The following is a 15611-nucleotide window of genomic DNA, read 5'->3' as shown; positions in this document are numbered from 1 at the left end:
TCCCTGTTGGATGATCTCGAGAAGCATAACAACAAATGGTAGAAGAGACTTGATTCCTTAGGTCTCAGTTTTTATAAGTTTCTGGAGCTTGGCTGAACCCTACTTTGTTTGGCAGGTGACAGGCGCAGCATGACAATACAGTCTTTGACCTATATCACACTCCATGTAAAATCACTAAATGGACGGGGTACCTGCTGCCCTCAATGTTATGTCAAGATGCAGACTTGGCTTACATGTTATGAACGAGCCCGTCCGTAGACCCACTTAGACATAAAGGGGCATATGCATCAAGCCTTTAGGCCCACGGAATGAATGTGAAGGTATTCCTTAATTGCCAATCGCAATTTGCGATTCACAATTAAGGAATATGTAGGAATCACAATTATTATTGTGAAACCTACATACATTGCATTTTGAGAGTCCTTAATAGCGATTCTCTAAAACTGGCTATTAAGGACTCGCAAAACGTTTTTTTGATACATATGCCCCAAAGTTTCTAAATTCATTGGGACTAGTCTAAATTCTGATTTTACTTGGATTCCTCATTCAATGCTTCTTGCGGTGTAGGATTAAGGGTGGGTGACAATTTCCATTCCGCTGGTGGAAATTGCGAAAATTCGACAAAAATGTTGAAACTTCCGCGATCCGCGAGGGAATGGAAATTGTCGCCTAGGCAGGTGTGCTGCTGCCTCCCCATATCTACCATCAACAATTTGCTGTCATCCTTGATGGAGCTCTGTGCATCCATGAGTTTCTCGAGTGCAATCCCCGGGTAGTTCCTGACACCAGGAGGTTCTGTCTCATCATCTGCTGCTCTGATCCCTCTCTGGCCCTTTATAAACAAGAGGCATGTGAACTGCATGGAAGCTCTGCCCGTTTGGCCCCGCCCCACACACTAGTGGTGTGTAACGTCTTCCCGCCCTTTCCCTCACTATGATGGACAGCTCACTCGAGGGACCCCAGCGCCCGTTGGCGCGGTGGCAACGTTACAGACACACATAGTCGCTGTAGACAACTCTTCTGACCCTTTACGCAGCTGTAGTGTAGGAAAAGCACATACATTTACCCAACGAGGTAGCACTTACTGATTAGCCAGTAGAAAGTACTCCAGTTGAGTAGAGGTATTGCACAAAACGGTGGCATCTTCTTGGGTAAATATGCAGGGCAGGATTCATTCTGGCACGATGCTCCTGTCACAAAAATTAAACCCCAACAGGAAGCACTTTTATTTGACCTTCAATTCGGGCACCTGCTTTATTTATATCTGTAAGTCTTACAGATATAATTATAAATAAAGCAGGTGCCCGAGTTGAAGGTCAAATTCAGTAACGCATTAATCAGCACACCAAAATCTCCGTGGTCACGCAAAATTTCGCATGTTCGCGGATATTTTTTGCCATTTCGCGATAATTTACGAAAGGCACTTTCACTAATTCCGCCCACCCTTATGTATGATGAGGGTGTTGCTAGACTTGACTAGCATTTCTTCTTCATTGTCATGACCATGGCCATGATTCACATTTGTATTGCTTTGGTGTGGCTAGATCCCCAACCGCACACATTTCATCAATGACTTGGGCGTTTGTTGTCAATGTTCAATACTGAAAATGCAAGAAAGGCAGGAAAGCTAAGCAGAAGGGTAAAAAGATATTGGCAAACTTTTGGACTGGGTTCATACTAAGACATTTGATTACCTGGTGAAATGCTGGATCATCTGTTTGAACTTTGCCTTGAAAGGCCTCCCAGGAGATTTTCCAGAGGTCGTTGAGCTTCCACTGGCCTCCAGGTTAACCGACCAGACGGCAATGATTTGTGTTGGCATAGAGATGCTTGGAGTGATCAACTGGGAATACTTATGCAGAACTACAAGCACACTTTATTATGTGCTTGGATCATTTTACCTTTCATTATGAATTTTGGCAGGCATGCTGTTGGTATTGGCAAGTTTGGGATTTAACTTTCATGAAATGACATATATTTACTTTGTTTACTGTGTGCTTTTTCTCCTCCTGTGTTTTGTTGGGGGGGGGAAACTTTGCAACAAAAATATATTTTTTTTAAATGAAGAAAGAAAAAGGAGGGGTCAATGCAAAAACGTTCCAGAACATACCACACCAAGGATCTCAGGTCTAACAGTACTTTAAAATGTTTGTATTTTTTTAAGGAAGTTTGAAGTGGCAGGCTAGTAGAGGCATTATTCTCTCACCAGTTATGCCACCATTGTGGTGAGCTAGTGTTCAGAGTGGTTAGGCAGATCTTGTCAAGGAGTATTTATTGAGGGCTGCATCCCACCCATGCTACGTGCGTATGGTCTGCCGAAGACAAACCCATGTCAATCCGTCAGAGCTCTGACCATGTCCAGGTGGCAATCATGCTGCCGGTTTCCACATCCATCTGATAACCTATCCTCCCCATTCCATTCTTTAGACAATGAGGTATCCAACATTCTAAAGGAGTGTGATCTTGATGGTTTTCTTCATGGGAGGAGCAAAGAGCTTATTTATTTATTTATTTTTAAAGTTTTGTATAGCGCAAACATGACCCAAGTGGGTATCAGAGCGCTTTACATACGAGATGAGGTTGACATAGGTAAATGGCTGTGGGAGAAAAAGCATAAAAATATATATCAGGAACACAATAGTATATTGGCAGGCACACTGAGATCAAGCATATGCCATGTAGTGTGTTAAGCAGCCAAACAAGATGGGAGACAAGATGAGCAAAACTTCTAGTTCAGCACAGTATTCAACAGTAAGACTTTCACTTCTCTTTTGAAGGCAAATGTTGAGGGAATCAGTCTTGTTTCCACAGGTAGGAAGTTCCATATTCTCGGAGCAATTCCAGAGAATGTACGATTGTTGGTTTTCATTCTTTAAATTTCTTCGGCTTGAGCAGAAGTGTGCTGGTGCTCCTAGAGTTACAGGAGGCTCCCGATAATTCGAGCTTATTTGCCAGGTAAAGGGGAGTGTTGTAGTGTATCGCTTTATGAGTTATACATGCAATTTTTAACTGGATCCTTGAGTCAAACGGAAGCCAGTTGAGCAAATTCAGGTCCGGAGAGATGTTGTTGGTTTTCCTAGAGCCAGTGATGAGTCTAGTCGCAGCATTTAGCGATGCTCTAATGGGGGCTGAGCTGAGTTTCGGAAGCCCGCATAGACTAGCACTGCCGTATTCTAGTCTGGAGATGACTAGTGCTTGCACCGCAGATTTGAAGTCATCTTGGGGAAGGTAGGGTTTGAGTTTTCTTAGGATGCTCAGTTGGTAGTTAGCTGAGCTCCTTTGGTAGATGCTCTGATGTGATCCTGCATGTTTAGGTTCTTATCAAGCACAATTTCTAGTGATTTTGTGGAATCAATGATGTGAGGTGTGCAGTTCAGAGTTGAGACAATTTTAAGATATTTCTCAACAATCGTGGCTTGCTTAGCGGGAGAAATGAGGAGGAATTCTGTTTTAAGGGAGTTTAGTTTGAGGTGGTTGGATATTAGCCAATTAAGAGTTTTGAGCAGGGTTCCGTTGAGTGACTTGATATCTTCAGGGGAGGCGATTTTCATGTACAGTTGGGTGTCGTCCGCGTACATGTGATACTGGATGTTTGAGTCTTTGAGGATTAGAGTGAGTGGTTCCATGAAGAGGTTGAAGAGCGTGGGGGAGAGCGAAGATCCCTGGGGCACACCCAGCGACCAGGGACTGGAGTTGGATAGTGACAGGGACAGAGCTGATAGCCCATTCTGCTCTGGATGACCTCCGTCATTAAGCAGACTAATGTTTCAGTGGTTCTGATCTTGTTAGACCGCACAGAAGGTTCTGACACAGTGAGCCATAAAATTGGGATTAGGGATAAAGACTTTCTGTCAGATAAAGTATTTCAGGTCTTGGCACTGGTTCAGAAATTACAAGTAATGTGCAGTGTGGCTGTTAGATTGACTCTGAACCTCATTCTTAAAGATAATATTCATCTGGCCCTGGTTGTACTACACTGGCTTCCTGTTAAGGAGAGGATCTTTTTCCAATCAGTATGTGTGGTTCATAAATCTGTCTAATCCACTCAGTCATGAGATGTTTCAATGGTATTATCCTGGTCAGGCATAAAAACAAAATGTCTCTTAGCTGTTTCCTGATCTAGTTCCATGATTTAGATCTTGGCAGATGGTTTACTCTGTCACAACAGTGACGGATATCCCATCCGCCTAAATATAAATCTCATAGGATATAATGGGATTTCTCTTTCGGCGCACAACATATCCGTGACTGTTGTGATGGAGTAAACCGTCCGCCAAGATCTAAATTAGGCCCTAATTCACAAAACAACTGGTAGTAGGGCATTTTCCATTGATGCAGCTCAAAAATGGAACTCTTTGCCATTATATCAGAATAAAAAGTTGAATCTAAGGTTCAGAAACTATTAATTTCTTGGCTATGTTCCTCTTGTTACAAGTTACTTAGGTTGTTTTATTTATTCTCTCTTTCCGTTCTGGACTATGCCTTTCCTGTGATATTTTCCTAAGTTTTATCAGTGCCAAGGCACCCTCCTTCAGTGGAAGTTGTGCTTTATAAATGTTACACGCAAATACAAATACAAATAGGTGGTTATGAGAAACACCTAACAAGATGTCAGACATGAATGTTTATCAGTCAGTCAGTCAAATAATCTTTATTTCGGTCATAGACCCAAAAGATACATACTTACAGACAATATCATTACTGGTATTTACAACGCTTAAAAATAAAAACACAGAGCAGTTATCATTCGATATATACAAATTGTTAAAAGTTTAAGAAATATAAAAACATTAGAAAGGACACAGGTTTACAATTCTTAATTTCTGGAGGTGAATATATATAAAAATATTTTTTTTTTGTTTCTTTTGTTTATAAGAAGGAACTTCTTGTGCGCCACATGGCATCGATGAAACACGAAACAGGGAATACAAGAGGAGTAGAAGTGTTACATTTAAGTATTCTGAGGGTCTCTTAGTAATGACTAAACCCCAGATTTCTACAAAGTTGGACAAGCCACCGTTGCCGTATGGATTTATACTTTGTGCAAAAGAAGAGAACATGGGACTCAGTCTCTTCCTTAGCCCCACAGGCCGGACATTCTACTGTCTTGTTTATTATAATTGGGAGGCATTTAAGATCCCTGTGGGATCAGATATGACACACATTTTGTTGTCATAAGAGACACTGTTAGATCTAATTTGCTAGCTGTGATTTAATATGAATGACTGGCACCACAGAAAAGCAAATATTGTGATGATATTTGTAGTTTCCATGAGTTCCAAAATCATTGTATGGCCCACAGATTCGGGTGCTCTTGACAGGTTAAGATTAGGCTTTCTGGTTGCCCCAAATGAAGAAGGAAAGCTTTCCTTCCCTAATTTCAGCTTGTTTCTTTCTCACTCTATCATCAAAATCTTAGGTTTATATTTATGAAGCTTTTACCTTATCCTCGCGTAGTGCAAGGTGACTTAACGATAATGCAAAGGTTTCAGCAATTTTTACAAAGCCACGCAAGGCCTGAGTTCTGTGGCCCTGCATGGCTTTGTAAAGAAACATGATGCAAGGTAGCTGCTTGTGCTGCGTTATGTTACATGTCAACTTAGGAGGCCTTCCATGGGTGGAGCATGGGCGTTCTCATCACATGAAAGTTTAATAAATGTGCCCCTGATTGTCTATTTTGAAGAATGGTGAATGATATTGTAAAGTATTTTATCTGAGATATTATCTTAACTCTCATGAATCTGCTAATAAAGGGCAGATTTAGAATTGGCCTGCGATTTGCTGGATCCAGAGGTTTATCTGACAAGAGAGTAACTATTGCAACCTATCCCTTGCTGGAGTGATCCATTGATATTACTTGGTATGTATATGAATGTACTCCTAGCAAGGTTCAATGGAGATGGTTGAGGTTTCAGCTTATTAGCTACTCTACATATTGATTCAAGACTCAATACTATAGAAGATAACATTAACACCTGGTTGTAAGGGGAATTTATTCTGTTGGCAATGGTATTGTTTCTGCCATAATATATTCTCTAGTCATATTCTCAGAAAAAGTTATGTTATTTTCACAGAGTGTGTCCAAGATGGCAGGGTTTGTCTATGGAACTTTCCCAGACAAATTTACACAGTTCACTAGGATGATGCCACACTTGATTGTTTTTCATTGCAAAGTGAACCTTCTTTACCCTTTGACCGGGTCAGGCTGGTCTATAAGGAAACCTGGCAGTGCCAGAAGGGCTGGTCTGATGGGTCAGTGCATGGGCCAGTTTTAGTCTGTTTGTGAGACATTTTAATTTGTCTGGTGGGCTGGTTTTTATTGTTGATTCTCCGATATCAGTCAGTCAAACAGCTTTATTATCGGTTAAAAACCATAAAAGCGAAGAATACATAATTACATAAGACAACCAATTGATCACCAGTGAGCAGCAATACAAAGTGTACATGATTAAACAATACACCTAGAACAATAAATAGTATTTAAAAAAATAAAATAAAATAAAAACAGGCCTCTCAGTGTGGTATTAAAATTCCCTAGTAAATGCAGAAGGGTACTGACAGTTAAACAGTTAGAGCAGCTTTCTCCTTAAGTTTGGCTCCGCTAGAGCACCACATAGAGAACAAGAATCTGGAGGTCGCGAACACAGTCAACGGGGTAGAGTCATATTTCAGCAATCTAAACACAACCCTGTAATCCCTGAAGCCCCTGGACTTGCATAACTGTAAGATCCATTTGGCTCTAGCCGTGGAGTATGAGGGGCAGAAGAGCACAACGTGCAGATCTGTCTCTTCGGTGTATTCACACCCCGGACATAGGCTAGATGCATAATGAGCCATTGACCACTTGTTTGTTACTGCCCACACTGGGAGAGATCCATGTCTGAATTGGACATACAATTTCTTCGCCAGTGGGGGCTGAATGTCGTCCAAGAGTTTCTCAAATTGGTACCTGTCCTTGACTTCGAGAAAGCTACTGGACAACCTACCCAACGATGGTCTTAGTGCCATCTGTTCCAATCGGAAATAGTTGAGTGCTTTGACCAGCGCCCTCTTGGGAGTCGTAGCAGAGGAGAGTGCGGGGGCAAGCCACAGATCTCCCTTCCCCAGGGCCAGGTATAGATCTTTAACATGCTTTAACCAAGGGATTTTTTCCACACCCCTTAGTGTCAATAGATTCTCCGATATCACCACATTGCTTGCAGCAAGAACAAATGCAAGTAGTCTCTAGTACCTTACAAAATCTTTATACAGTGTGTCTTTACAAGTTCAAAGCTGCCCCTAGTTTCAAAGTTTGGACCTGGCCCTTTTTGCAGGGTTATCCCCAAACTGTTTGCCTTCTTACTCCTATTTTTCTGACCTACTTTTTGATATCTTTAGGACTTTGGGCACTTTACCACTGCTAAAACAGTGCTAAAGTGCATGTGCTCTTTCCCCTAAAACATGTTATGATAGGTTTACACCTGTTTAGCGTATTTAATTTACATGTATATATTTGTAAAGTAGTATCGCATATATCCAGGGCCTGTAATTTAAATGCTACTAGTGGGCCTGCAGCACTGCGTGTGGCACACAGAGACGTAGCCTTTCAAATCTTTCCCAGGCCTGACACCATTGAGCCGGCATGCACAGTTTACTGCCACTATGACTTGGCATTTAAAACAACTTGCCAAGCCTTCAACTCCCCTTTTTACTACATATAGGTCAACCCTAATGTAGGTCCCAGGCAGCCCTACTGTGTGAGTAAAAAGTAGGACTTAATTGTGTGGCATGTCCTGGTTGGGACAAACATCCTATTTTGTGTCTCACTACTGTGAGGCCTACTCCTCTCATAGGCTAGCTTTTGGAATTCCCTTACATGTATTTAAGTAGTAATTCCTGACCTGGAAGGAGTGGTGTTCCATGTTTGATATGTTTAGAATAGTGTTGATACATCCTGCTTGTGAGAAGTTGGACTGATATCTGCTGTCCACTAGTTCTAGTGGGCACCTTGTATCAGTCCAAACAACCCCTTATTGGTTATAGGTTAAAGACAACCTTTATTGAAAGCTATCCTAGTGGTAGCTATGGAGAGCAGCCTTCAAGGAATGTAAAGCAGTTTGTTTTACCAGTCTATAATCTCTTGAGTCACTAAATGAAAGATATCCACACCAGGTATATATATACAATATATGAATTTATTACTAAACACACCCTCCTAGTCTCTTTATGAGACTAGAGGTCAAAACACATAAGTTACACTTCAATAATCACAGTAAAATAGGACAAATACACCTCAGGCCATAGGGGCGAGCCAAACCATATACTAAAATAGTGGTATAAGAACCACAACTTAACTAGACACAAGGCCTAGAGCCTGTAGAATTGCTGGGACCCCAAGGAACCACCCAAGGTAGTGACACAGGGGACCCACGGGGGCCATGTGCAGAGTGTGAACACAGCCGCGAGCTCCCGTTAGCTTCTATGGGGAAAGTCGCACTTAGATTTTTAAAGATTAGGGACACTTAGAAATGAGTCAGGACCAAACCCTTTTGGACTTAGGAAGTTCTAGGGCTAGCACCCACGGGAGCACCGGAGTACTCGTGTTACCTCACCCAGGGAAGCCGGATGCATAGGTGTCTTTTGATGTCGGGTCGTGTCGTCGATTTCAATGGGAGCTGGCGAAGAAGTGCTGCTGCCGTGAAGATGCGAAGTGTCCAAAGAGATCCAAGCCTGGATAGAAGATGAGAAGAACATGAAAGCAGAGGGGACAGAGTCTGGGTCACTTGCCAGTGACCAGGAAGGCGATGAACAGATGCCCACCAATGTCGGGTGATTTCAGGTGAAGGATGTGAAGTTTGACTCTTCAGCCATGAGAACCAGGAGGTGTTGAGGACAACCAGGAGCAGGATTTGCGCTGTCCCACAAAGGATGTCGAGTGCTGCAGCGTTGGTGCCCGGATTGGACACAACAAGCCTTGGCAAGAGCAACCCACGCAGAAACAAGAAAGATGCTTTGGTGCAGACCAGCAAGGTCTGTGAGACTCACCACTTGGATGGGAGTCAGGGCACGTCTGGAGCAACCAGGAAAGCCCAAGGAAATACAAAGTTACCCCCTCAGGGACCCACCAGTCAACGGACCAGGGATCGCGAAGGGACCTCGAGACAAAACACAAAATGGCGGCCACGGGTCACTCGGAATGACCAGGCTGACAATCTTCAGTGGATTTAGAGTTCGAGGTAGGGGCTACAAGTCAGCCCAAGCATGACCTCAGGAGATGTCGAGAATTCAATGCACTTGCAGAAATGCACGGTGACCAGGAGTTCCGGTTCCACGCTACTCACGAGGGCTGCGGGTCTCAGCTTTGCTGGGGACTCGGGTCCGTCTCTGTGATGTCTGGAAATCCTCTTCCTGGGCTGCAAATACTTCGGCAGTAGCTTCGAGGAGGCAGACCGGCAAATTGCTTTGTTGGTGCCTGTCAAGCAGGGGAGTCACTCCTTGACCCCAAGGGAGATTTCTTCAGTCCTCTGGTCTTGAGCAGAGCGTCGAAGTTCCAGGATTCAGCGTCAGATTTTCATCCAGGGTAATCTAAAGTCCTAAGGACAGGGGTCCCATACTTATACTAAGGTAGGGGGTTGGACATACTCTGGGGACCCACCTATGGGAGGGTTTGGAAAGAGGGGTGGCTACACCCATTTCCTTTGTCCAGTTTTGTGCCAGAGCAGGGGCTGGAAGCCCCTGAACCGGTATGAGCTGGACTATGCACAGAGACACCAGATGTGCCCCCAGTGCAGGACTTCAAAGCACTCAGAGAGTGCTCCCACCCAGCCCCAATACACATAAGCCTGTCTGGGAGGCGGTTACACCTCCCTGTGACAGGAAACCTATTATCCAGGCCTCCCCTGCCGGAGTTTCGGTCAGCAGCAGGAGGCTAGACCCATGTCTGTAGCATCCATTTTGTGATGCCAGGGCTCTATTATGTTTCTACCGGGTATAGCAGTGCTGTCATGGCTCTCCCTCTAGAAGGGTGGGATCATACTCCAGTTACTGGTGTGGGGGTATGATTCCAAGGTGTTTGACACTAAACTCAACATGTTTCTGTGCAGCCAGTCCAAAGTTAGCATTTACCGTTTGGTTATAATGCACTTAAGAGTATATGGTCATGCTGCACTACAAACAGCATCAGAGAACGGTCTCCGAATGCTGAAGAGGGGTTCTGCTCATGCAGGGGCACCCTCTCACATAAGAACCAAGCACTCTGCCTTCAGGATTGATAAGGCCTGCCATAGGAGTGACATATAGTTTTATATGTGTGTATAGATGGTGAGATATAGGGAACCTATATCTCTGTAAGGGGTGCATGCACCACCTTACCCAGGCTGCAGTAGCAGACCTGTGGTATCATTTTGGGTGGCTTTCCAGGAGTGGCATAATACATGCTTCAACCCCTGGTAGGCTTCTTGGGAACCTATGCCCTGGGTACATAGTATACCATATACTAGGGACTTATAAGGGCACCTCAGATCCAATCTGAACTGTACCTAAAGTACATGGAATCATTTTAGAGAGGAAGCAGCTAGGCTGGGGCCCTGATTATCAGGGTCCCAGCCAGACTAAAGTCGAAAAACAGTGAAACACCCACAAAAAGTGGGGGTAAACATGTGAAGCAGATCCTACTCTCCTACACTGCTCACTAGTGTAGGTGGATTTTACATTACGATTTTAGAAATGCCACTTTTAGAAAATGGCCTTTTCTCTGGGCTTATGACTCTTTGTGCTTTGCAGCCTGACTCAAATTCATGTCTGGGCCTGAGTGACAGCTACACTTTGTGCATTCTTACCAGACAGCCTTCACACAGCAAGGGTTGGGTGTGACAGGGTTACATCTCCATACTGATAGTCTTCCTGGGCTAGAGAGAGGGAGGCAGGGCACACTTACATTTGTATAGGCTTTGTCCTGCCCTGACACAAAGCGCTTATTTACCTCCTACTGATGTCTAGAGCCAGGGCTGGGGTTAAAAGGCAGTGTTGTGCACTTCTAAGGTTTCCTTTCAAGTTCCTGTTTGGACAAAGTCAATTTTGAGTATACTTACAGGGGCTCTGACCCCATGATTTTAAACAATTCAAGGACTTGTAATCAGATGCTGCTCCCTCTACATACTGCACCAGGTAACTGTTGTACTGCCAGGAGAAACCACCATTCACGTGGACTGCTTTGCTGCTTTTGCCTACAGCCTGCTGTTTACTGGGCGGAAGAAGGGACTGCCACTCTGCCACTAAATTTGGATGTGCTGGCCTGCTGCCTGTCACCATTTCCTGTGCCCACTTTACAAGGGCGGGGATTGCTCTCCTTTCCCTTGTCCTGTAGAAATCCCAGGTAAGATTCTGCTTCACCCCGTTATCAAAAGTGGGTGTTGACTGCTTCACATGTCATTTGATCTCTGGGCAAAAATTGCAACGTGGAACGCTCTGTCACTCCAGCCTGAACTCGAGGCAGGTGCATGTGGCAGTGGAGTACTACTGTGACATGCGTGGAGAGCGATCTTTAATCCTGAAGCACTTTTATCCTGACTGCATCTGAACTCTGCCATGAGGGAAAGCCCGGTCTTTGAATACCACAGACCCAGCTTGCAAAAGCCTGCCAGCTCTTCTAAAGTGCCATTGCTGAAATCTGTAGAATGCGAGGCTGAAGGAGGGGAAGACCGTAGCAGCATCTCCTGCACCTGAAAGCCGCAACATCAGAAGGTACATGTGGAGCATGGGGGCATCATAGGAAATTATGAGGCAGCCTCACACTTTCATGTGGGTCCACCTCTGCCCCTTTGCATGGAGCAATCCTTAGGGGCTGTGAGTGCATGGTCGCAGGCAGCTGCCTTGGTAGTCCTGCTTCCTATTGTATTTTGCCCCCTGGTGGCTGGCTGATATCTTCATCAGCTGCACCGCAGAACACAGGTTATCTTTGGCGTGTAACTTACTTGCCCCGACTGGAGTGGTGGGTTCTGCCTGGCTTAGGTGCATACCCTAGCCAAGCAGAAACCCCATTTTTAACACAAAGGTTGGCCACATTTTTACCCACCAGGTTCCCTAATGGGGGACAGTTTGATTTTAGTGCTTGCCCCAGAGCAACCAACAGATTTAGAATTCTGACTTACGTGAAGAAACATTGAGGGTTCTGAAGATTTTGAGACAGGGCGTTGTTAGAAATGGGTTTTCTGGTTGGCTAAGTTATACACCCAGTCCAGGCAGAACCCACCACGTTATAGTCAGGGTAATCTAGATACACAAATGAGATAAGCAAGTGATACAGAACACGCCACTTCTTCTTAGAGCTCGGCCACCAGATCCACAGCGGAGCTGAAGTATTTGATGATCCTGAGACTTCGATGAACAGGGGCCAGCCAACAAGCCTTTGGAAAACACTGGAAGTTAGTCACAAGGCAAAGGTAGTAGGCAGCAGGCCAGCACAGCAAGGCAGGTTGCAAACTGAAAGTCCCTCCTGGTAGCACAGCAGTCCTTCTGGCAATGTTCAGGGGTAGAGCCAGTGATGTCTGGTTAGAAGTCCAAAAGTGTCTGATTCGATGTGGTGAGATGCCCAATACTTATACCCAAAAGTGCCTTTGATGTAGGGGGTGACTTCAAAAAAACTAAAGTGCACAAGTCCTCTTTCAGCCCAGTCATGTCTGCCAGCCTAGCTATGGGTGGTAAATCAGCCCCTTGTGTGGAGACTGGATACTACCTAATCAAGTGAAGTCTTACCTTCTGTCCTCCATCTTGCCCAGGATGACCCATCAGTATGCAGATGAATGCAGATGCAGTTGAGCTTCCTGTATTGTGACTGTCTAGAGGGAATGCATTAAGGTATCTGTCACCCAGACCAGGCGTGTATTGGAGACAGGCTGACAGGAACACAGCGCAGTAAGTGCAGACATATATCTACTTTCTAAAAGTGGAATTTCTAAAATAGTAAAGTGAAATCAACACTCACCAGTAAGTAGAATGTATCAATGCCATTCCAAACATATGAAACATCAAAAAGCTGCTTCTCTCTTATCAGGAATTACCACTTAAAAAGTTATAAGGGAAATCCCAATACTATCCTATGAGAGGGGTAGGCCTCACTGTAGTGAAAAATGAAATGGGCTGTAGGTCACTACCAGGCAGTGCAAACCACAACAGTACATGTCCTACCTTTTGCTTACATAGCACCCGGCTATTAATGGTTACCTAGGTCCTACCTTAGAGGTGGCTTATATGTAATAAAAAGGGAGTTTCAGGCTTGGAAAGTAGTTTTAAATGCCAAGTTGAAGTGGCAGTAAACTGCACACAGAAGCACTGCAGTGGAAGGCCTGAGACACGTTTAAAAGGCTACTTCTGAAGGTGCAGTGTTGCAGCCCACTGGTAGCATTTAACTTACAGGCCCCAGGTATACGGTATTCCACTTAACAAGGGACTTACACGTAAATTACATATGTCAATCAGGTATACACCATTAACATGCATGTTTATTGAAGGAAAACACACACATTAACACTGATTAGCAGTGGTAAAATGCTCAGAGTCCTAAGGCCAACAAAAAGATACAGCAAAACGTGGAGGTAAAAAGCAAACAGTATAGGGGAAGACCACCCTAATGATACCAGGTCTAACAGGAATTCAAGAAGACGATCTGGATTGGCATCAGCCAAAGACTGCGGTATGGAAGATATGGTTAAAAATTTCATGGAAGGCTGTCTACACATCCTTACTGTGGTCATTATGCTGACTTGAGGTTTCAGTTGTGAACTGTGTGATTCAGATTGGAGATTAATGTAATTGACCAATGATCTGTCCTAGAATTGTTTTTAATGGCTTTGTCTTAGTTGTTGATGGCACAAGTGAAAATATCCAGTGTATACCTTATGTGAGGAGCAGCAATCATGTAAATGAAGCATAGAGTTTCTAGGTTTCCAACCTGTGTATCCCATTTGTCACTCTGGATTATCATGAAAAGAGGGAAATTATACACTCTTTTTGTTCAGTGGCAGCTATTGAATGGCAGCCATCCGGTCACTTTTCTGAGTATTTACCATTATTTACAACCTTTCTTGGTGCCACGTGATCTTACTGACTGAAAGAAAATGCTTCAATTCCATGTTGGCATCTCTAGATTGCACATTACAAGATAATGAAGTCCCAAATGTCACCAGAGTGAGTACAATTTTAGTTGTAAAACAGAGTGTTTTAGCAAAAATAAACATTCCAGGGATTTGAGTCTCTAAATTTCATGAAAATCATAACCTCCAAATCTGACTCCCCAAATTTTATGATGACTCCTAGTTTCACAGACCTGCATTTGCTCTAGTTATCCAATATCCACCCAGATCACCCTTAATGTTTGTCATCCATAGTCAAGTTCCTAAACTCTTGGGCTATGCCTAACATGACAAAGGATGTTACCAAATTGAAAATTAGAAAGTGAAAGTTGAATAAGGTAAGTGTTCTCTGCCACAAAGTGCTTATTGATAGCCAGCTAGTTTTGTCTATCATTCACTTCCAGTATGAACTGAAAACCAACCTCATTATTCAATGCCTCATTATAGTGTAATTTGCTTGTACATCAGACACCCATTAAGGGGGTTGAGCCCATCTCAATCTCCACATCTCTTGTAGCTTCTGTATTCGTCTAAATCCCTTGTCAAATCTCCTGTCTGTTCCTACTCGCAATTCCACCTCTTTAAATCACACCCCCTATATCTGTCCTGTGAAACAACTCCTCACCATATCTCCTCATGAAATTAGAACTACTGGTAATCTGTAGTTGGGATCCTGCTATATACAAACCCTATAATCAAGCATATGCGGGTATGGCTGTAGCATTTGAATTGGTACACCTACAGTACAGTGCAGTGCCCTTCTGACTACTGGATAGGTTTGAGCTACGCAAGAAGCACATTCATGAATGTGTGGGTGTGACTGTTGCATTTGACTCGGTACAGCTACAATACAATGCTATTCTGTCTTTCAGCTAGGTTTCAAAACTACAAAGCCCACATAAATACATACAATTAACTTTAAGTTGAGCCCGGTTCTTGAATACACCCATTATTAGAATGCATGTTCCCAACCATTAGTATTTACACCATTGACAGAAAAACCTTTTTGAGGGTGCCCATATACATTGGAGATTGAAACTAGTATAATGTTGATTAACTTAATGCATTTTCATGGCTACAGATGGTTTAAATGCAGGGTTGCATGAGGTTAAACATCACAATTGTCCACTTGTACTGTCATTGCATCTTTTTGTATTGGACAGCTTAAGACATATTAGTATTGAAAGAACAGTTAAAAACCAATCTGACGAATACATTGTCTTCTCAGGTCATACTTACGGTGGGCAGTAGTGGCAGACATAAAAATAAGGTAATGGTCTTTGAGGACATTTGGCAACAGCACACCCCACCTGGTGAGAATTATACCAAACAATCTGCAAGTACAAATAGACTATCAGCACATTATATAGAGTAGAATGAAAGAACCCACACATAGTAACATACATTTCAACTTAACCCCCCCACATACATCACAGACAAATTATTAACTATTATTCTAGAATGGAATTGGGAAAAACGCACAGTATTCAAATATATTATACA

At 43.5% G+C, this 15611-nt stretch overlaps 1 protein-coding gene across 1 annotated transcript in view; it reads right to left on the bottom strand.

Annotated features, from left to right (window-relative positions):
• LOC146816616 (serotriflin-like) overlaps positions 1–15611 on the bottom strand; it is a 138148-nt gene that overhangs the window by 13819 nt on the left and 108718 nt on the right. Inside the window, exon 8 of the mRNA XM_085609146.1 lies at positions 15348–15442. Within this exon, the coding sequence (XP_085465272.1) occupies positions 15348–15442 (95 nt within the window). The remainder of the gene's footprint in view (positions 1–15347; positions 15443–15611) is intronic.

Source organism: Triturus cristatus, chromosome 6 (genome assembly GCF_964204655.1).
Source record: "Triturus cristatus chromosome 6, aTriCri1.1, whole genome shotgun sequence".
NCBI classification, from domain to species: Eukaryota; Metazoa; Chordata; class Amphibia; order Caudata; family Salamandridae; genus Triturus; species Triturus cristatus.
The sequence above is the reverse complement of the archived record's forward strand: the minus strand, read 5'-3'. Positions and strand labels throughout refer to the sequence as shown.